Source organism: Scleropages formosus, chromosome 21 (genome assembly GCF_900964775.1).
Source record: "Scleropages formosus chromosome 21, fSclFor1.1, whole genome shotgun sequence".
NCBI lineage: Eukaryota > Metazoa > Chordata > Actinopteri > Osteoglossiformes > Osteoglossidae > Scleropages > Scleropages formosus.
In genome coordinates, this window is record NC_041826.1 from 14,385,321 (window position 1) to 14,408,911 (window position 23,591).

The following is a 23,591-nucleotide window of genomic DNA, read 5'->3' on the forward strand; positions in this document are numbered from 1 at the left end:
GTTTGCGGGACTCGTGCAGGCCAGCATTTCCAGAGCTGTACTTATTCTTAATCCCCTAAAATTTCTCTCCATTCGTCCATATTGTGGCGCGCAGCGCCGTGGGTTTGGATGGTGCGAAGAAAGACGCGGAGACCCGTTCATCACGAACGATTTATTTGAACGCCAGCACCAGGGAAACAATGCTCTCGGTCCGAGGACCCCGTTTCCTTCAGGACCTGCGCCTCAAGCAGCCTTCTCAGCCTGCTTAGCGCCTCCAGGCTCTCTCCCCTTTCTCTCCAGGCAGATGCAAACACCCCCCCTTTTATTCCCCTTGCGTCACCAAACACTAATTAATAACAATAAAAACATTTCCCGCTAAAAACAGTAATCCGGGTCATTACAATATTAGATCATTGAAGCATCTTTGTGCATACCACAAATTAAGTTCATTGTTCTAGCTTCAGATGTGATTTTATCCTCAGTCTCTTGTACAGTTCTATGCTTTATCTTTATGCAGCTGGATATTTATGGATGCAGTTGACCACCATGGTCAGGGGGTTCAACAGGAGGGCCTCCCCTTCAGTCCTTTAGCAACCCATGTCTTAAACTTGATGGAGCCTTCTGCAATTCTGTTTCATTGCTCTGGTGACTGTTTCCCTGCCATGCAAACACACTGACTGACGAGTCTCTGTATGTGCCTGTCTCAGGGATGATGCCGGAACGCCAGTATGGAACCCAGTTTGTGTGCAGCGTGGTTGCATCCCATGTCAGCCACCAGCCTTCCATGAGCTTCAGCTTCGTCTGGATCGCCCCACCGCCCGGCACCGGCTGCATCAACTTCCTGTAAGTCTTCCCCACCCATGTCATTGTGTGTGTTTGTGTGTGGGGCACCTTGAATGAATGGGCTTCAGGTGAAAGGTGACGGAGGGTTTGGAAAGAAGTACACTTTTTATGCTTGTTTTAATTGCTTTGTTGTTCTGCACCTATGCACTTGGCTTCCTCAGCCTCCCCAAGGGGGTGGCCGTGACCCTCACGTGCTCCCTGGGATACAGCACACACCCTCTGCTTAGCCCAGCTCAAGGTGGGCTCCAGGAAAAGGTCGTTCCTGTGTGTCACCCTGCCGTCCTGTCCCTGACTGCCAGCAACGAGGACAGGAAGGACAGCAAGGCAGGAGCCAGCTGCTGGGTGGAGGCTGTCCTGCTTCCCTCCACTTGCATATATGAGTCTTTCCTCAAAAACCATAGCTGTGGATGGGACTGATCTGTGAGCCTGCAGGGAAGGGGGAAGGAGCAAGGCTGCAGTGAGGTTGGTGTGCTCCGAGATCACACTCCCATGGCCGCAGAGAGGAAGTGCGCACAGGGCTGGGTCAGGGTTCTGTGCAGTGCAGGGGAGGTTGGGGAAGGGGTATATTCTGTTTCTATGAGACACCTGCTCGGGGGATGAATAAAGCTGTTGTCAGTCCGTTCTTCCTTAACGAATCTGCACCGCCTTCAAAAAGCAGCTGTGGTTAAGGCTTCCTGATGGATTCCCGCTTTATGCGGCGGGAATGTGGGGCCTCTGAGCTGTAAGTTCCTGCTGTAGGTAGCCAGCTGCTGAGTGGAGCACCCGTATACATCTCGGAATCCCATCATGCTCCTGGGGGAACCAAGTCGTTCCATGGCTACAACTCCCTGCGATGATGGGTCTCGGGGGGGGGTGTTACAGCAGCACCAACACCTATTAGCTGGGGTCATTTAACGCCTTCTGTTGCTGGTCCAGCTGCTCAGGGAGGTCATGATCGCTGGGTGTAACAGCCCCCTCGCTCCAGGTCCACAGAGCTTGCAGAGCAGGTTAGCACAGCACTCGCAAATACTGCTGTGCTTTGACAGATCTGTCTAGCCTTCAAGGTTCCTCTGTGCAGCCAATGTCAGCTGCCAAGCCTTAGCCTGGGCCCACAGTGCCGTCTATGTGAATTACAGCCAAACGGCAGCAATATGTCAAAATGCAGGTAGTGGCGGTAGCAGCAGACGGGCATTGAGGGCCGGACGGAGGATTTCAATAAGCCAGTGGACTCAAAGTCAATGTCATCCTCGTAAAGGCAGTCAGTGAGGTTGGAGGCTGACACACACCACCTGCCCTAGAATGACATGCACCGTGTGACAAGGACTCATTTACTTCTGTTCTTTTCGGAGATGCTTTTCTCCAAAGCGATGTACGACTCTGTAAACAAAAATGCATTTCCCAGCAGACGAAGAGTTCCAGATGTCGAGGGAGTAGTCGCAGTCACTTCGTCCAGTATCGTCGTCCTACCGGGTTATGCAAGAACCTGAATAGAATAGAATAGACCTGAGAGGAAATACAAAGTTGACCATGACAAATGATGAAATGGAAATTTATAGAGCAGAGAGGAGATGAGGAGAGAAAGAGATTAGTTTTAAGACCCTTCTTGAATTTTGAAAGGGATTCAGTGCTGCACTATCTTAGAAAGCTGGAAAACAGGGTGTCTCTACACGCTTGGACTGCTAGTGGTCAATAACACCTGATGTTTGTATGTGCGTAAGGAGAATTACGGAACTTCTTGTGAGAGTGGGGAGCAGTGATTGTGTGAGTCAGATGGTGAGGATGAATGTATGTAGTAGTTATTCTCCTGGAGCTGGAGGAGGATTAAGCTGGAGCCAGAGACATGCAAGGTTCTCTCCAGTGTGCCGTCGTAATTCACCACTCCTGTCTGATGACTTGAGCCCAGCACTGTGTGTGTGTGTGTGTGTTGTGGGGAGCAGATCTGCCATCTGACATTTCTGTCTAGTCTCTATAGGTGATCTTAAACCATGTGTTGTATTACCACATCCTTCTAAGCAGGATCTTTTGTGTCCCCAGAGCTGTGCGCCATAGAAAAATTGTGCAGTTCTGCTGTTTGTACTTTTCAATTAATTTAGCTGACATTTTCCTCCAAAGCAACTTACAATCTTAAGCTACTTGCAATTATTCACCTTTTCATACAGCAGGGTGGTTCTTATTTCATTAATTCAGGGTTAGTGCCGTTCTCCAGGGTACTACATCCGGAGGTACGATTCAAACCCCGGACCTATTTAGTATAGAGTGGCAGCTTTAACAGTTATGCCATTATCAGTAAAGAATATGAGTGCATCTGAGTGTGTTTCAGTCTCACTGTGCTGTTTGTTATTTACAGTATTTATCCTGTGTCTAACACCTTCCATTTCCACTCGGTTGTGAGCATGACTCCCCTGAAGCTCAGCTCATTAGTGACACGCGTTACAGATGAGCACCCCGTGTCAGTCACTGCCATTTTTACATTTAGGTATTTGCACATTCGAGTGCCGCAGATGCCGTTTATGTCTGTGCCGGCTATAAACCCGTGAAGAGAGGCTCATGGATCACTCTGCAGCGCTGACGCCACAATCAGGGGCACCTTTTTTTTTTATGCAGCCTGGTACTTGCAGGGTACCAGAGATCGAGGCTGTATTACGCTGCAAAAGCAGCTGCCCGACAGTTCATTCACGTTGCTGTGTTAAAACTGGAATTAGTGCAAGTCTGTTGTGTTGCCCTGTTGAGTGGGATCCACATCTTCCATATGAGCATAAGGTGCATCAAAATTATGATTCCATGAGATGTTGCGTTTTTCACCAAAATCTCTTTTCCAGGACTGCCTGTGTGTGAGAGTGGTTTTTTTTATGTGTTGGTTATGTGTACATTTTTGCTTACTCAAAATGGACCTTATGTCTTAAAGAATTAAGTCAAAACTTTGATTGTCTTTATCTGGGGTTGAGCTACTAATAATTTACTGGGATAAGGTGAAAGTCAAAGGGAAGCCTTCACAGCAGCATTTAAAGAGGAACGTCTGTGTATGTCAGTGTGTCTTGGTCACTGCTGGTGAACGGCGAAGGACTCAAACCTGTTATCCTTTTCTTTTTCTCTTCTCTCTACCCTCCTCCCTCACCCATGAGCACACCCCCACCTCCCCGTGGAGAGTAAGCATCTGTTATGGTAGAGGCTGCTTTAATTATCGCACGCGTGTCTGTTTCCTAAAGGGCTCCCTCGAGGCATGTTGTGGGGGGGGGGTGGGGTGGGGGGTGAGATGGTGGGGAGGGTGAGGGGGGCACAGCTTTCAGACCTTGGCGGAGACGACACGTAATTGTAAAATTAAAATGAGGAAGAAACACCGATTAGATGCTGTCGGGGCGGTGCGGGCATTTGTCTTGTGGAGCGTAATTGAATAGAAGAGTGCCCAGTCTCTAATTACTGCTCGTGCCAGTTCACCTGCCATCTGGCTGCTGGGTGTTTCTACAGAGCACCACAGCACTGTGCCCTCCACAGGTCTCACTGCCTGGACGCCTGGGTGTCTCTAGAGTTGGCCACCAGGACCGACCCAGCAGTTGCTGCCTCCTGTTCCTGCTGATTACATCCAGGGGTGGTCTGTGGGAGGAAGGGGTGTGGGAGGAAGGGTGCATAGCCAGTGAAGAGTGGATGGAGGAATGAGGAGCGTGACTGAAATGTTAAATATAATTAGCTTCTGTCCTTTGTACAGGTCTTCGTGATGGAAATCTTGGATAAATAACATCTGTTGTGCAACAGTGGCACAGTGACTTTTGGATCCAAATCCAAGAGTTCCAGTCGATAAGAAGTAAGAGTCAAAATAAGTTAAATAAATTCTGGAATGGACTAACAAGTGAAGCACAAACACTGCCCTGTACCACGAGCCACTAATAAAGTTGTGTTGAGAAATTCTCCAGTACCTGACTCCCTGCCGCTGCTTCACTTTTCTATTGTTACGAGCTGTCAGCAAAAATAAAAATCAGTGCTTCTCTATTCTGCTTGTCATTTTTATGGTTCTTCAAAAACTTGCTCCGCTCTACCTGTATCTTTTTATTTTTGATAATATATTTGAGCTGTCTGCTTTAGTCTGAATGAGGCAAAGATTTAGATGCCCCTTTTTTTCTAGACCCTCTATATACATTTTAGTCCCGGTCTCATGCTATTGGCATCAATGCTGATGACTGCTATCATGACCAGCTCACCCTATTGAACTGTAAACACTGACCTACACGTTCATTTTGCTGAAACTTTTTTGCCCATTCATACAGCAGGTTAATTTTTAGTGTAAAAATGTAGCTCTGCAGGATGTCAGATTTGAACCTGGACCTTAAGAATGGAAGACAGCAGGTCTAACCACTACTGTACCTGCTCCACCTACTTAAAGGACCGATAGTCAAGTGTACAAATAAAAAAAAAAATCAGTTTTTCAGTATCTCGCTCCTCTTTACCCACAGTTCCCAGTGTCCTGCTGAATGCTTGTGTGTCCACACAGTGACGTTTCCCCTTCTGGAGATACTGCCTTAGTATGGCACAATGCGTGAAGGAAAAGGGAATCCCTTTCCTGGCTTTCTCCTCAGCAAGCTTGCCCAGGACTGTCTTGCTGTAGAAGAGCACAGGATTATGGGTCAGTTGATCTTCTCGTGGTGTAGAGGCGCAGCCAGAGCCAGCGACGTAGGAGACAGCCTGTACTTTTTATTCCCCCAAACGTGGCTCCACTTCAGCTGACAAAGTGCATTTTTAAGCCTCTTGTGGTGTTCCAACTCATCTTCATCCCTTTGTATGTATTCAACCACATTAAACTTTAATTTTGGACTTAAGTGCTGACAATGCGACTTTTTCACTGCTCCGCAGCCCACCTTTTAGGACTATGGAAATCAAGCACAAAGCTAGGGTGTGAATCAATTCCACGGAGGAAACCGATTTGAAAAGCTTGTCAGTTTCATTCCGTTTCGACGTGCTTTTAATTTCTTCGCCGACTAGACCTGAAGCTTAATGTCTTAATTGAGCCGTTAATTATGTCGCGTTAGTCACATTGCATCTTCAAGGAGAGCGCTCCTGACCTTGTGTTAACAAGCAGGTAATTTCATAATGAGCTCCACATTATTTCTTCTGCGCTCATTAAATCTGCATGTACTTTAAAATTCTCCAGTCACAAAGCTAATAGGGGCTTAATTTTAATAAACGATCCGACAGATGATTCAGCAAAGCAGGTACGCAGTGAGAGTACGCAGATACGCATTATTTCATCCTGTCTGCTACTGAAAATTCTAGGTTGTTTATCTCGCTGTTCCTTCTGCAAAGACATTGTAAAAAAGAGTGATTACGTTGCACTTTTCCATCAGATATCGCAATACAGCTGATGTACAACATGGGAGATAAATGAAAGTCGTCGTCTTTGCAAGAGGCAGGCCTTAGGGAGAGGTCCTTGCGGAAATTCGTAGTATTAATCACTACTTCAAGGCAGATGAATAAACTGGAGGCAGCAAATGAGATTTTAATTGGGAACGAAAGCAGGAGATGTGTGTGGTCTTGTGGAAGAAAAGGAGGGCTTCCCCAGAATTTGTGTGTTATGTCTTTGTGTGTCTGTTTATGTAGAGTATAGATGAGAGTGTGTGTGCATATTGGCCCTCTGAGAATGGTCATCAACGGGTCACCCGCAGAAGTCTCCACCGTGGGCAGCAGCATGGAATCAAACGAGCGTCACACCCAAAATAATCACTGCCTCCGCATGCTTTTGGCCGCCGCTGTTGCTGGACAGTTCTGGGCAGTTAACAGTTGTCCCTGTGTGTGCGAGAAGTGCTGTGCAACGCCGTACCGTGTTTCTGCAAGGGTGTATCGGTGCCCGCAGTCAAGTCCTCAGGATGGAAGTGATGGGGGTGAAGTGGGGAGGAGGGTCACCTTATCATCCAGCTTTCAGTTCCCCTCCCACCAGCAGAAATGCCCAAAATTTTGTTCTCATAAGACAGATGTTTGGAGTCCCAAGATCACAATAGTTTAAAAGCTTAATTGGCTTTTCTCTTTCTTTCTTCTGGATGTCAGATGAACATTTGCATGTGATAGTAATAGACCACAAGGTGCTGGCTTCACCCAAGATACTAGGGGATGGCACAATGGGGGAGATGGTGCGGACAGAGCTTCTATCAGATTGAATTCTGACCTTTGATTTTAATTAGCCACAAGTCTCACTGTGTCCGTCTCACTAGGTTTGACATCAGCTACATCTTCCTGTGGTTAAGGGCGCATCATAAGGACAACATCGCATGTGTTAGCGCTCTGAGATTCCGCCACAGCAAGTGAGCCTGTAGTCAAGTGGAATGAGTACACTTTGCTGTTCTGGTCTTTTTGTTAGTGCTACATTGGAGCATCCACATACAGTGCTGTGCAAAAGTTTTAGGCACTTGGGGGGGGGGGGAAGCTGTAAAGTGATAATGCTTCCAAAAATGATGCTCTTAATTAATAAACTTCCTATAAAGCTTAGTAACCATCCATCGTCAACAACCGCTTGTCCTGAGTGGGGTCGCAGCGGGCTTGGGTGGCTTCCGCTCTCTGGTGGGTGTGGGGTCGAGTCCTGCTTGGGGTGCCGTCCGGGGTGTGTCCCCTCTCCCTCCAGCTTATGCATGGACAGGCAGTAATGAAATAAGTTAGTATGAGTGAGTATACATAGTTAAACATACTGTATATTGGACATTTGCGTAGCTTTATTCTGGGTGCTGTGGTTTTCTCTCGCACTTCAAAGATTTGAAGAAACAGCAACGGTAAATCCTTTCCAAACCCCCCTGTACCTTGAAAACCCTGTGAGTGGTTGCCAAGAGTCAGCATTTGATGTAATCGTAATTATCCTACTTTCACTAAACATATATGTTTGCTCGTGTGTGTGTGTGTGTGTGTGTATACATGTATGCATTTTTACTCTGTATGCCTTTATTTATGTACCTTTGTATCGAATACGTTTTAGTATATGTTTGCATGATTGTTTGTGCAAGTGCAGTCTTTGAGTGTGTATCCTGTGTGTGTGTGTGTGTGTGTGTGTGTGTGTGTGTGTGTGTGTGTGTGTGTGTACTGTGAGTATGCATCAGGGGAGCCTCCTTCCACCTCAGGACAGGAAAGTGTTGCCTGTCTTGTTAGGAAAGACAGAGTCTGAGCCTCTCTTTAGTAAATATTTAAGCGTCTTGTTCCTACATGCCCTCCCGGAGTTCATTATGCATCATATTTTATTCATAAATACCAAACCCAAATTAGTCTTTAACCAATTCTCAAATATGAATGTAATTATGAGTCTTTTTTTCTCCTCAGTGGCAGCACACAAGGTAGTTACTAATTAATGATGGCTGTTTTACTTTTTCATGTGGAGAATGTTTAAATGCCTTGACATCCATAAAAGCTTGTGGCTTCCCTGCCGTTCACGTGCGTGCGCGTGTGTGTGTGTGTGTGTGTGTGTGTGTGTGTGTGTGTGTGTGTGTGTGTGTGTGTGTGTTCTGGGGTGTTTCTAAACACTTGATTTGCACAGGTAACACAATTCGGCACATTTTGTTTGCTTTGAATTAATTTATTATTCATTTTCAATTTTATCCACTTTTTTTTTTAAATGCTATTGTGCCAAAGGCTCCATTGCATGATTGCATGATGATGTTTACCACTCTTTACCCCAGTAGACCACAGTGGTGTGGTGATGGATGTTCATTGAAAGCAAAGCCCACTGGCTGGTTTCATGTGGTCTGTGGTGCGTCTCCTTTGTACTGGGGCGCCACAGCTTGCCCGATGTCCAGCAGGGTCTTGGACCCACTGGAGTTGACATGACATGAAGCGACTCTGACATCTAGAGGCTCTCGAATAATCCTGTGCATGTGTTTTATTTAGGAACGGTGGTTGGTGAAAGACAGAGGGCACATCTGGGATTTCCCATTGTTGTCTTAGAGAACAATAGTGTATATTGTGGATTAATCTTTTACTGGAGAGACATGAAAGTTTATAACTTGTACTGTCGGGAGGGTACACGATGTAGAGGATTTTGTATGGTTGGATGAACTCCGCGTTGAATTAAATTTGAGTGTGATTACTGGACGGGTGTGACACTCATTTAAGCGTGTGACACTTCACATAAAAGTTTCACACTTTCACATAAAAGCAAACCACACGTATAATGAATTTTCTTTTGGCATTTTTTGAACTATTGAGCTAGTTATTTACATCTAATCAAATCATATTCTCCCTAAATGTATGTTACTATAGAAGCAGACCTCTTGGTATACAGTGTTTTTTTAATATATAAATAATTTCCGCTTGGAATTACCTCTGAAAACAATGATTCTCAGTTGTTTCAAACCTTATTCTTGAGTCTTTGTAACAATTCAGTAGGTAGTCTATTGCGAGGATGTGTCTTAAGGAAATATTTGCCTTATAGAATATTATAACATATTGTATACTCAGAATATCAGGTGATAAAGATTGTTTCAAATAGAGGAACAGCAGCCCATGGTTTCCTTAATAAAGGCATATATTCTCCTTCATACTCATAAATGTCACTCTTCTGTCACCGTGGCTGTTTTGTTTCCTTTCATTTTGACAGAAGGAGACTTCTAATTTGCTTTGAATGTCATTATGTGCTCCGGCATCCAGCACCCCACGACCGAGCTGGGCCATGCTGTCATTTATGGCGTCAGTGAAGCACGACTCTGAAATATCCCAGCCTCTTTCTCTAGGTGACAGCATTCTACAGTATGGTAGTGTAGTGGTTTGAGCCACTGCCTTTGGACCCAAGGATCACGGGTTTAAATCCCCCTCTCCAGCTGTTGTACCCTTGAGCAAAATACTTACCCTTAATTGCTCCTTTAAAATTTACTGAGCTGTATAAATGGGTAAATAATTGTAGGTACTTTAACAGCATAAATTGCTTTTGAAAAATGTGTCAGCTAAATATATAAATGTATAGATGGTTAAGGGGCTCAGAGGGATATGTAGGTGTAAGTGGTCTGCCCAGCCTTCATCTGTCCCACCTTGGGTTTGATTCATGCGCCTCATTCTTCATTGCACTTAAAATTGGAGGGATTTTAAAGGCAGCAGCTGCAGGTCATTGACATTTGTGTGGGAGGTATCTTTTCTTTGTTGCTTCTTCACTTCAGAATAGTTTCTGAGACCTTATAAGGGGCACCAGTGTCAGTCTGTAGTGCCGGCATACTGGTTTGTTCATTCTTCTTGGACAACCAATGACTAGGTTTATTATATTATCAAAAGCAGGGAATTACAACCCCAGTTTTATGAAGCCTACATCCAACTTCAGGGATGCAGCTCTTAAACCCAGCAAACCCTCGTAATGCAACAACATCTCAGTTAGCTCTCATCTTCTTGCCTCTTTAATCTTCTGAAAAGCTGGAGATAGAGTACAGAGGAACGCAGAAGTGTACATTCTGCAGAGTGAGTCCCCAGTGGGAAAGGCAGAGTTACCTCCATGGTGAGCAATGTTTGAGATCCTGAGACAAACACACACAGTGTTTTCTTACCCTTTCAGAGAAAGGCCACGCTTCTCAAAAGCTTCTGGTTAAACGACCCACCTCTTGTGCCGTAAGAAGTCAAACCTGCTTAGTCTAAGTCACATCTCTAAATGTGCACTCACTTTTTACTATAGTGTGGTAAACTCTACAGCCTAATTTAGTTATGTTTCCACAGGAGACTTAATCTTTAGCCTCTCCTTCTGTTTGATAAAAGCTCTCTCCACTAAGATTTTCAAAAGGTCAAGACCCATTTTTCTTCATTTACCGCCTTCATCAACTTAATTAGACAGACAAATCCCTGGGATATTTGAGAAGAAGAAGACTGTTGGCTGTAGTTATAGTGCTGAAGTACCTTTTGTTCGTTACATTAATTTTTTTCTTGCAGAATAGTTAAATAAAAATGAGAAATGTCTCACGTGCGGTCCATTAAGTTAGCTGTTCAGTGTTGGTTTTTTTTTTTTTTTTAAGCAAGTGCCAGGCCTTTTGCCCTGAGCTTAAAATCTGGAGTTCTGACAGTTACTTTTAACTTTTCCATCCACTTCAGTGTATTCATAGTATTCAAGGACATGGTGCTCTGTAGGCCTGTTGACATTCTGGGTTTCCAGCAGCTCAACCATAAAGCCATCCATAGCAATTCAAATAACCTTTGGAGACACCACTATCTGATGGCATAACCTTTTCCAACTATGACAAAGGAAGCCTTGTGATTTTTGTCTGAAGTTCTGCCTTCATAGATGGTATGTGCCTGCTTAACAACTTCAGATGTGTTTGTGTGCTTCTGATGGAAACCTCCTACAACATAGGAGACCAGAAATGAGCTTTTTCTGGCCTTTATGAACCAAACCATCCAGCAGGCCCTCAAAAGTGTGATGACTCTGCTCACCCTTTCCTCTCTCTCCCCCCTCCTTTTGTCCCTCTCTGGATCCTTGCATCCATCTCAGGGCAACGGCCACACGCAGAGGACAGATCATCTTCAAGGACGCCCTGGCCCAGCAGCTTTGTGAGCAGGGAGGTGAGGAGCTTTTCATCTTCCATATCAGTCGTGGGGGTGGGGGTGGCAGGAGAGGAGAAGAGCTGGGGTCACCAATATGACAGAGACAAAGAATATGAAGAGCTGATTGTAATACTTTTAGCTTGACTTAACTCCAGTTACTTGTATCCAAATTTTTGATTAAATTAAATGTTTGATATTTAAATCTGAACTACACAATCAATAAGCAATGCATTCAGTATTTAGTATAAATATAAATTTGAAAAATTGAAACTGAAATGTAAAAGCACAGGTATTTCATTTAAATATGTAATATACTATGCTTGAAAAATCTGGCTATCTATAAAGTACATGGCAGTTGGAGACTTAAACCCTCCTCCTCAATATAGATGGTCAGTCAGGGTTACTGATTTGTCAAAGAAGGAAAGAAGGGTGCCTGTTTGGTGAAGGTTTTTTTTGGAATGGAGAAATAGGCCATATTTCACCACAAGCTATGACAGGATCAAATTAGGCTGCAAATTAAATCAGAAGCTTCTTTAATTCCATATCCCTCCAGAAGAATGTTCAGATTGTCATCTTCAGCTCACATTTCTGAGATTCCTGCAACCCAGAAAAGATTGGTGATGGTTATGTGCATTAGGTTTAGCTGGATGTTGATTCAGCTAAAGCTGACTAGCAATTAACCTTCTTTGAGCTATTAGGGTCACTTAGCGTTAATATCGCAGCACATTTATATTTAATAAAGTAAACTCATGAGCAGTTAGTTGCTTTCATAGATGTATTTCCTGATTTTTTTTAAAAGTAATAGTTCTTCCAAACAATATTTAAACCTTCTTTTTGCAAAGCTAGTTTTGACAAGTGTTTGTCATAACGCAGTGCTCTCCTCCTTGAATGTCCCGAAAGGCTTAGTTTTCCAACTTTGGCTCAAAGTAGATTAAAACCCACTATTTTTAGAGCTTAATATAGCCATTGCTATAATAACCAACTATACAGAAGGTAGAAAGTGCCAGTATCATATTAATAAAATCAGGCTCAAAGGTTCTATAGGCATAGTACCAAGAAACACCATGGTATTACGATAATATTATATTTACTTTACTTTGCGGAGAAACACTTCTATATTGTTTTTCTCTAACAAAATGATTATTTTTTTTGTACATTAATTTGGCAGCTCAGTGAGACAAGACTGTTTCCCCACCACCACAGCAAATAACAGGTGGCCCTGTCCAATTACAGAGGGCCACAGCCAATCACAGCCAAACACAGGTGGTCCCAGCCAATCACAGATGGTCACAACCAAATTCAACTTGTTATGTCCAATTAAGTGGTGGCCCAGGCACAGCTGACCAAGGAAAATGACAGTCCGTGCATAGTGTCTGCATACCCCAGCCCATGTTCTAATGGTCGCGTATAAGGATGGCACGTGAAGGCTTAACGCCACTCTTCTTTGTACTGGTATGATGGAGAGATTGCACATTCCCCTCTAAGAACCAGAGATGCATTGGCATTAGTCCAACGCAAAACCCCTGTCCTTTGTAGATCCACTTCTGTCACCGTCATGTCCATATGTCTCTTTGGCAAACAGTTGTTTAACACCTCAGTGGAAAAGTAAATGAGAGAAGATTGGAGGGGTTTGTGGGAAAGCGTTTAAGGAGAGATGACATGGGGAGCAATGAAGAGCCACACTGAGTGAGGAGCAAAGCTTCCAGAGAAGTGCCGCTCAAGGAGAGGTAGGAAACGGGACAGAATGGCAGTAATGAAGGCTTCGTCTGAAGCACAGATCTTTCAGGGGGCAGATAGTAATAAGAAAGTTGAAGGTCATAAAAGGCTGGTGCCGCAGTATTGGGCTGTATGGTGGGTGTTGGGGAGGGATCAAACGCCAAAAAATCGCACAGAGAGAGGGAGATGAGAGCAAGTGGCCGACCTTGTTACGGGCTAATTCCTGGACTACTAATAATATGTCACTTTCTTGCAACAGAGCCTGTCAGGGAATTTAAATTACAAATTAGATGTGAATTTGCTGATGGCAAAGGGGGAGGAAGGGAGGGTGAAGTAGCTAAAGGAGGGAGAGGCAGACGGAGCAAAAAGAAAGGGTGGGGCAGACTGCTTCATAGTGCAAAGAACTGGAGCGGCGAGGCAGACTCGCAGAATCAGATGAAGTTTGGGCCATCACTCTGAGCATGTTTCCACCTAGTGTCAACTGTAGCATGCTGCTCTGGTTGTTTTACTGGCTCGACTTGACCTCTGTTTAAAACTTGGGCTGGTCTTGGAAGGAAATCAACAGGGGGAGCATCAGAACCTCATCAATCCAAGTTCATGCTAAACCTTGAGTAGATGTCTATCATCTCTGTCTTCGTAAAGTCATCTACAGCAGATTCCAGTTCATTCATTATGTGTAGTCAAAAGTGAAAAGTTTTTTTGTTTATAAACAACCAGAAAGGAGCTTGTATAAAAGCAATGATTAAGTTTGACCTTGAATGTGTTGGGGGAAATCTTCAATCAAAGGCAGCAGAGCCTAGCTTTTTCTTGCAAATTGCTCAGCTTTGGCTGTTTAATCCACCGAATGTTGGTGAATGGCACCAAACTATTGGCAAAAAATTCTACGGGTGGACAAACTGTCGAACTCTCTTTGTGTATCATTTCTACAATGGCCTAAATTAATTCAATACAGTACCTGAGCTTAATTATATTGGAAACATTTTATAAGTTGTCAGTTGTTCTGTTTGGGGTCCTGGTACAGTTACACTTTACTTCAACTGTTGGCCTTCCTTTAGTACACCATGGTGACCTGGACAGCACTGCTACATCCAGTTGACAAGACATAAAATGCTAGCCAGCCTCTCACAGAAGCATTATTGTCCTTTGTTCCGTTTTAGCTTTCTTGCTGACTTCTGCAATCAGCATGTTACTACTACAGATGTCCAGAGATCATGTGTGCATAGCATCATGATGCCTGAAGATCTGTACTGTGAGGAAAACATTTTATTGATATAGCCAGCTGCCTAATATGCCAGAAATTAAGGTGTTATATGCAATGAACTGCATCGCAATAAAGCACTGAGCCCTCCATGGAGACTTAAGTGCTCAGTTTGCAAAAGTCAATAAAGGAGTTGTGTCTATCTCAGGGTGAGGGTTAAGCAACCAGCAATATCCTGCTTCATCTGGATCATGAAGCAGAAGGCTTGGGAAAACTTCCCTCTGATGATTACACTATCGGAATGGTGGCATAAGAGTAGATCAGAAGAACAAAGTACTATAGGCGACTGTTCCTCAGATATTACATTTAGGATCACAGCACATGAACGACGTAAGGAGCTCAAGGCATTTCAGGTTTGTAGCATTTACAGTGAGGAATTTAGAAGATCTGAGAATGGATATGATCCATTAAATACAGAATATGGGGTTTGGGGGGTGGCTTTGCTAAACTGGGAAGACAGTGGTAATCACACACCAAAGAAGAATTATTAGGGAACAAAGGAGAAGACTATTAGAAGAGCCTCGCAAGGTAGTTCGTCCTTAAGTGAAGATCTGAAGGGAAAAGGGGAGGGTGGGTATCGGACAGGGACTAACCTAGGGAACTCGCATAATATGCTTCTTATCGCAACTAACTTAGGGACTTAAATAGATAAAACTAACTTTTTTCTGCATTTGGTAAATTGGCCTTTCAGTTTATATTCCCATAGTAAAATAATGTGTACAGGACTTTGACGGTGTGTTTGATGGACTGCGGTTTGACAGGGTGATGGCAGTGAACCAAGTTAGTCGGTCAAATCAATTGACCAAGTGGGATTAGGGGTGAGCCAGCTGCTTTAATACAAATAAATTCTAAACTGTGGAGCAGTGTGGCTCTACCACTCTTGGTTTGATCACGAGTATGGAAATTTTTTGCTTGTCAAAAATTCACACATGGAACCCATGCTTGTAGGGGAAAAACTAGCGCTGACACAGCACTTGTTAGAGCTTAAAATGTTTTTTTTTTTTTTTTTTTTTTTTTTGCAGAAAATAGTGCAATAGATTATTTTCTGATCCAAATTCTGCTTTTCTCATTACTTTTCCAGTGGTGAAAGCTTTTTACTTTTTCAGACTGCACAGCGTCATTTTGGGTGGCGGTATAATATAACAAATGAGAAGTCATCCTTTCCATGCGAGCCACGTTTTAGTGGTTCTACTCCACTCTCGGAGGAGCTTGGGGGGAGGTGTAACAAGATACAAGGCACTGACAGGACAGCAGTTATCAGGGGTGTTGGGGGAGGTCATGCAGCGGACGGAGGGGAAGCTATGGGGGTATTCTGCCGGTATATCACCCACGGAGCTTTGATCGAATATTCCCTGCAGCAGTGTGCAGGGAGACCTTTCCGTCTAACCTTTTCATTCATCTAGAGCGAGGGGGACAATAAATCGGTGCTTTTATGGCAGCTCTGGAGTCCTTGTCCCAGCCGATGGATGAGCAAGTCCGCCTGTAACTCATGCGAGACTCACTCCCCTGGGGAGGGATCGGGTGTGGACAGCATGCCTCCTGGTCCCTGTGACAACCTTCCATCCCTCATAGTAACTGGAATGGTGGGCCTTGGAACCTCTTTGAAGCCTTCTCCACCCAATGCTTCTAGGATTTACTCCTGTGGCATCTCATCTCCTGTGTGGACTGTATAGCTCTCCAGTGCTGTGAAGTGTGTAGATGGTTCGTGGTGTGGCAGGAGCGCCTACAAATCATGCTTCCTTTAACATTTATACAAAAGATTGTTGGGTTCTCTTCCAACACTTCAATTTCCGTAATATGAGACTGTTGTCTTTGCATCGTTTGCAAGCAGAAGCACATGCTCTTGCATCTCATTTCCATGACATCTAGCTGCTTTTGTTCCACCGCACCACGCTTTAGCGTCATTGGGCCCATTGAAATGCACATTAAACTCTTCTTAGGTTAGACTCGGGGGAATGACTTTTCAGTCACTGCAGTCCATACATGGAGCTGAACTTCAAGCTGAAACAGCTGGCATTGCAGTGAGACCCAGATCGTGAGCAAGAGAGCCAGAGAGTGTTGGGGAGAATGCAAAAAGACAGAGGGTGTGGAGAAGAGGAAGAAGAGATTAGCCCCGCAGATGAAAAAGAGCAGGGAAAGAAGATTGAGTTTGACCTGCACTCTCCATTCGGATGTGTCTGAGTCTGCCAAACTGTCCTTTGATCCCATTCAGCACCCCCGCCCATCCCAAAACCCCCTTCCCCTTGCCTGCTGCCACCATTGTAAGCTTGGTCGGGTTTTAGGGCAAACTGAAAGCAAAGCAGTCGGGGTAAGCCCTGGGCTTGGAGATACAGGCATTAGCAAAGATCAGACTCTAATTGAGGACACAGTAATTGAAGTATTTAACAAAGTCTGAGAGATTAAGAAAACTGCAATGAGTATGAATGTTTGCTCTTTGAATTTCGGCGGTGATGGGTAGGGGGTGGGGGAGGATACTTAGTAATGGGAGGGATGAAGTGTAGAAGAAGAATTTAAAGAAGTGACACCGGGAGAACTAGCAGTCTGGGGATAAGGGAAGAGAAGAGGAGTATTTGAGACTGTGATGGATTAATAATCTGCAATGCAGCTGTCTGATTCTTCCCCAACCAGCGAGCAGACAGATCCAAAGTCAGGAGTAGTATGATGAGCCTGGGTTGAACTCCGATAAACTCTGAGGTGTGAGAGGAACCGTTACGAGATAAAAGGGTTCAGTAGTGATTGTGTTTTTAAACATGGGACACGTCATGTGAAGACTAGATTCTTTCAAAAAGATTATAATGCCTTGAAAAGTTGGAGAAAAAAGAAGATACAGGCGACTAATCAGATTTATAGGCTGAAACATAATGACTGTGCATGCAGTGTTTTCAAGCCTAAGGACGCAGACAGAATACAGACAATCAAGTACAACCCGTAGTTATGAACCACCCCCATGAAGCCTCTTGTATTAAAAATTGGAATTACTGTACGTGCAATGGTTCGTAATAACAAATGGGTGCTACTTTGTGACTCAGATCAAAACATTGTGCATCTACAGCAGTTTGTCTGCTTATGGGTGTGGGAGCCCGAGGTAGGACAAAAACTTCTTTCTTTTCAGTCGGACTGTCACGCCCACAGCCTCGCCCCGAACGTCCGCACCTGCCCGAAATCAGAGCAGCAGGGTATAAAGAAGCCTGCACACCTGCACACCCTGGTTGCGGAATCTTATTTGAGAAACCCGTCTCCTAAGCGCTCTCGAGTGAACCCACGACAACCTACCCGACCCTCCAAGTTCCTCGTTCTTCTCAATCCCTCATTCTGCTCCTGATGTCCACGGCTCCCGACACCTCCATCGCTTCCTTGACTACGACATCAGATTCTCCACGAGACCTACGTTTGTTCATTGACCGACCCACGCCTGTCCCCAACCACTAATCTCGCCTGCTCCCTTATGTACTGACAATAAAGGTCCCATGATTGGATCCACGCACACACACCCCTTAGTCTTCTGCCCGCTCAGTTTGACACGGACCACATTGTTATGTATCTCGTGTGTTACTGTATTTGGCTCTAATATTTTAGTTTTTACCCTCGTAACCATGGCACCAAAGTGTAAATGTGATGCTGATGCATCGAAGAAGAGGAAAACGATCACAACTGAAACTAAAGTGAAAATAATAAAGCGATCGGAAAAAGGTGAAATGGCAACGAACGCTCAAACAAGCCACCTTCTCCGCATCCACTGCCAGAATATTAGGATGTCACCAGCTTTAGAAGACCACAGTGTGTTTGTGGTGTTTTATATTTATTCATTCAGCTGACAATTTTCTCCAAAGCAACTACCAATGTTATGTTACTTACAGCTATTTATACAGCTGGGCAATTGCATTGCTCATGGGTATTACAGCTAGAGGTTGGGCTTAAACCTGCACCCTTTGGCTTCAAAGGCAGCAGCACTAACCACTACACTACCAGCTGCCCCCGGTTTAAGACCCAACTGCCAGGAGAGACAGGTAGCATGGTCAAGATAACCCTACACAGCAAAGACATTAGTTGATTGCTGCTCATTAGTGACTGAAGGCAGAGGGCTATCCCGTCGGAGAGCAGACCTATTTCTTGAGGCTGTCACCTTGACATTTAAAACCTGGTAATGGGAAGTCAAGGAGGCCAGCTGGCTGGACAGGGGAGATGGTTCAGTCTCGGTCAGATTTTCTGGGACGATAAAAAGAAAAAGGAAACATAGATATATATTTTTATGGACCTATACACACAGCATTTAAACTCAGTAACTTTGGGAGCCTAGAGGAAATTCTTTGTGCTCACCATCTTCTGTGGCTTTGTATTTCAGCCTTGTGTGTTTTGGCTCTCATACTGAAGCTAGCGGCGTCACACTGAGCTAGCCCAGGGGTGTTATTCTGAGGGCATTAGCGCTAACGTAATTGCCACGTCCTTGAGGCTCATGTATCTTGGCTGGCCCACTTTTGGTGCTCAGCTAGCGCATCGCCCCCGGTAACATGGGCCTAGGGAGGGCAAGATCCCTGTCAGCGCAGTGATGCATGTCTCTTGCCTGTCTTACAGCTCCCACTGAGTCCCCACAGAGACCCATTCTAGGTAAGTTCCCTCCAGCGCCAGCCGGTATGTGGCAGTTAAAGTAGCTGCTACAGATTGGAATCAAGGGTGAGGCCTGACCCTGGTTTCCCACCCTTTTCTAAACGCCCTTCCTGTATTTTTCGTGGTGGGGTCAGCTGAAATTCACGGCAATCACGTCATCCTCCGAGACGACTTTGACTCGAACAGTCAGGAGGAGCTGGATTCCCGTATCTGGTGAGTGGAAGGCCAGAATATGTCATCCTTGTCTGTGTTAATGACCACGCCTCACGCGTGCTTCTAGTTTTCATGGATGATTCTTATCCCCCTTCTTGTCTGATTCCCCTAATCCATCATTGTTCTTTCCTCTTCGTTTCATCTCTGTTTTTTGTACTGCTCCCTTCACACTCCTTCCTCTGCTACTCCTTGTCACAGGTCAGGGTGTGGAGGCTGCGAGGTGGGGGAACGTTGCGGCATCCTCATGCACGGCAGGGCAGTGACCTTCTGTGAGCCCCTCGCACAGAGAGAGCTGGTAATGGCTAATTTTAATTTGATGGCATCTTTTCTTTTTCTTCATTTTTCCCCCGTATTAGATAAAGTTCTTGCTCTTGTGTTACTCTGAGTTGGACAGATTTATGTCAGCAGGAGGACAGCACACATGCCCTTTGTCAAGTTTACCGTCAGCCTCCACACTGAGGATGTGTGACAAGGGGACACTTGGAACACATGCGGTTCTGTTTACTCATTGCGGTAGCTGTGATGCTGACATTCAGTTACATCTTCTGCTTGTCATTTCCAAAGATGTGCATGAGCTCGCACGCAGGTATATGCCTGTAGACATGGCAAAGACCGAGAAGAGTGTGATCTCTCTTCATTGGAGATCTCACTCTTGGTGGCCCCACACACAAAAAGTCCAAAATCTGGAGCAGAAAGGTTTTCGGTTCTGGCTCCAATGTGGTGGAATGACCTCCCCCTCTCACTCAGAACTGATGATTCTCTATCTACATTTAAGAAGGGTCTTAAAACTCACCTTTCCCAGACTCACTTCTCCTATGATCTCTTAAGTACATATAATGTGTAAATGTTTATGCTCAGGGGGTGCGGTGGCGCAGTGGGTTGGACCATAGTCCTGCTCTCCGGTGGGTCTGGGGTTCGAGTCCCGCTTGGGGTGCCTTACGGCGGACTGGCGTCCCGTCCTGGGTGTGTCCCCTTCCCCCTCTGGCCTTACGCCCTGTGTTGCCGGGTAGGCTCCGGTTCCCCGTGACCCTGTATGGGACAAGCGGTTCTGAAAATGTGTGTGTGTGTGTGTGTGTTTATGCTCAAAAACTTTGCGATCATAACTGTTAACAGCTTTTATGCCGCTACTCACAGTTGTTGCAGTTTTGTGATTAGAAATCATTGATTAATAGATACACTTTTAGGCAGCTACCCGTGTGCTGTGCATTGGTTCTTATGGTGGAATGTAATGAACGGACTAGGCTTTACAATCACGCATCTGCACGTAATGCGCTCCTTGTATTTTTCTGTGAGATGTACATTGCTTTGGAGAAAAGTGTCTGCTAGATGAGTAAATGTAAATGTATTGGGGTTGCAGGTCTGTTTACTGGGACAAGCTGTCAGTGGGCTGGAATACTAGGAATATACTAAAGGACGAGATTTTTTTGCCATGTTGTTTCCGTTCTAAATCCCAAGAAAAGTCCTATAATTGTGCCTAAAAGTGCTTGACATTATTTCCTTAAAACCGTATCATTTGTATGAAATTGGCGGAACTGTCAAATATGAGGCAACAATTTTGGCTCACTCTTATGTCATTCCACCAGATCACCAGACCCCTAAACACCAGCACAGCCTCCTTTCTCCAGTTCGCCCTGGGTAAGTACTCGTGTTGTACATCAAGGTGGAGAATATGAGTTCATGAGGAACAAGCCAATTTTCATAATGTAACCAGAGTCCAAGAGTACAGCCACACACACACTCTTCCTCAGCTGGTGTATTTATTCTTCAGATCTGCAGCCTGCAGCATGGACAAAACACACGAGTGTGAGCCAGGTACGCGATCAAGGTCTCGGCCAAACATATATTCAATTCTCATCATGTTCGCAGGCAGACAGAACTGCAAAGTGCTGACCGCACAGACCAAGAAAACAAATGACGGGGCGTAACATATTTTTCTTAGCAAACCATCCATCCAATGGCAACAATCGCTTTTCCCGAATGGGGTTGCGACGAGCCGGAGCTTAACCTGGCAACACAGGACGCAAGGCCAAAGGGGGATGGGACACACGCAGGATGGGACGCCAGTCCATCGCAAGGCATCCCAAGCAGGACTCGATCCCCAAACCTACCACACAGCAGGCACTGGCTGAAGCCACTACACCCCCCCCTTAGCAAACCCATAACTAGAAAATGAAATATAAATCACACATCTCTCCAGATCAAACAGAAGGAAAAAAATCAGATTCTGTTCTTTTTTAATAAACATAACGAAGCAACTCCGCACAAAGGCTTCGTCTATCCATGTTGTTATAAACGGACTCCACCGAAGCAAGCTTGCAAACAATATTTGTATGATACAATTTCCACAGAAGATATCCTGTGTCTTGATGCCATTGAATCCATCCCGCTGGAATAAAATACCCATCAGCCTTCTGACTTTGTCACCTCTCACCTATGCTCTTTTGCACACCTCATTGCCTTTCTGTGACCCATTGCAAACACAAGGGAAATCCGTAATTTTTTACCCATGCATCATCAAGATATTGTTGTCCCTGCATTGGGCTCCAGAAAATATTTCTCCCACGATCAAGTGTTTACTGTCCAGATCCTGCCCCCGGAGCAATGGGCACACCTCTTATGTGTTAGAACTTCCATTACTGATTTAAAGAGAAGTGTAAAACCAGCTGAGTCTCAAGGATAGCATCAGACACTTTGGTGCTTCGTGCTTTTGCCGCTGATAATTTTTTTAAAAGTTTGGCTAAATATAGAGGCATTTGCTCAAATGAAGGAAAATCCTTGAACCTCAATCCCGTTAGAGCAGGAGCTCAAGCCTCCGCGCGATCGCTACGGTAAAGGCCCGGATGCAGAGACACGGCCTTTCACAGCACAGGGAAGCGGAGGGGTGCCTGTTATTGCTGTAAATATGAAACACGGGTGTGAAATGGAGGTGGGGTGGATATGAATACTCTACTCTGCATGCCCTGGAACCAGGCTGCAGGAGCGAGATAGGAGGCTCGGGCCAGGGGTCCTCTGCAGACTCCATTAGCGACCCCTGATCCCACCCCCACCCCATCACCCCATCTCCTCTATGGTGTTCTGAAGCAGGACCTCTGTTACCCTGCTCCATCAGCAGTCTTTCTCTGTAGTCATGCTACTCCAGGACAGCTGAGCTGGGACTTCGTGGAGGTGCGCTCTGTACAAGTCACCGAGTGGAGGGGGTTTAGTGCCTATTGTAGCTTGTGGGAGGAGGCTGCGGTTGGATTTAGAAGACTGGATTGGTGGGAATGATGCTGAAACGCTGCTTTGTGTTTGGTAGGTGGCCGCAGTGCACTGGTTTAGCAGGATCTGCGAATGTGATGGTGCTTCTTTCTCCTTGTCTGTCTCTCCGGCAGGTTCCGGGTCCTGCCGCTTCAGTTACTCAGACCCCGACATCGTTGTGTCGTTCAGCCTGAATGGATCGAAGGAATGGACTGCCATGGAAAGGATCAGGTCTTTTTTTCTGTTCTGTATTCCTCAGTCTCACCCAACCCTCTGTCTTCTCTGTTCTGTCCTTCCTTTCTTCTGTACACTGAGTTCCATCCCCCTGTCCTTCCATCTGTCGGTAACACATCCTCCTCTTTCTCTTTCACACCTCCCCCCTGCAAATTATACGCCCCTGCCACACATTGCTCTGTTTCCTCCCTCCACTGCTGCCTGCTCTCCATCACTATATTTTGATTTTTCACTATCCCCCATCTCAGATGACAGTCCCTTATGGTAATTCATAATAACCAAATTATCAACATACCGTAGTGATTCTTTTTGTTAGTAAACCAATCGGGCACCCCCAGTTGTGAGATTCGTTGCAAACACCGCAAGCTTCTTGTGTGAGACACTTCCTCACACAGCAGTATGCAAAACAGGTGGTGTTCTGATTAAGGATGTGAATGTTTGAATCTTGGGAGGGAAACCACCATTGTCCCTTTGAGACAGGTGCTTAAAATCTAAACTGCATCTGTAAATTCTTAGCTTATAGGTAGACAGATGCAATGAAAGGCAAAGTGTGTGAGCTGCTTTAGGTAAAAGCATTACATAAGCCTACTAATTTGATGAAAAATGGAACTGTTAATGAGCTGCTTCTCAGTTTGGCCATGTGGCCATGAATACTGATTGTGTCTGTTTCCCCTACCAGGGCCCCCTCCAACAGCAGCACCGTGGTACACCTCCTCCCCCTTCCCGCCCACTCCCGCGGAGAGGAGGTACGTCTTCGCTGGGCCCAGGACCCCGCGGTCGGGGCGGCGGGCTACGAGTCCTGCTGGGGGGTGGACAACGTGCTTCTTGTCAACATGGCCCACCGACCACCTATCCTGGAGGACAACATGGACCCACCAGACACCTCCAACTGGCTCTTCTTCCCTGGAGCCACCATCAAGGTGCCGTACCCCTCCCAGTTTCTTCAGCAGTCAGAATGTAATTCCCCGCCCTTGGTTACTTTAACTCAGATGTTGGTTACCTACTTGCATGGTGATGCGAGCTGTTACAGCATGCAATCCTTTCACATGTGTAA

At 45.4% G+C, this 23,591-nt stretch overlaps 1 protein-coding gene across 1 annotated transcript in view; it reads left to right on the forward strand.

The window, feature by feature from the left end:
* LOC108918695 (reelin-like) overlaps positions 1–23,591 on the forward strand; it is a 92,699-nt gene that overhangs the window by 30,375 nt on the left and 38,733 nt on the right. The window contains exons 3-10 of the mRNA XM_029247494.1: positions 687–822; positions 11,222–11,292; positions 18,821–18,853; positions 18,988–19,066; positions 19,265–19,361; positions 20,650–20,701; positions 22,438–22,534; positions 23,217–23,457. Coding sequence (XP_029103327.1) covers positions 687–822; positions 11,222–11,292; positions 18,821–18,853; positions 18,988–19,066; positions 19,265–19,361; positions 20,650–20,701; positions 22,438–22,534; positions 23,217–23,457 — 806 coding nt within the window. The remainder of the gene's footprint in view (positions 1–686; positions 823–11,221; positions 11,293–18,820; positions 18,854–18,987; positions 19,067–19,264; positions 19,362–20,649; positions 20,702–22,437; positions 22,535–23,216; positions 23,458–23,591) is intronic.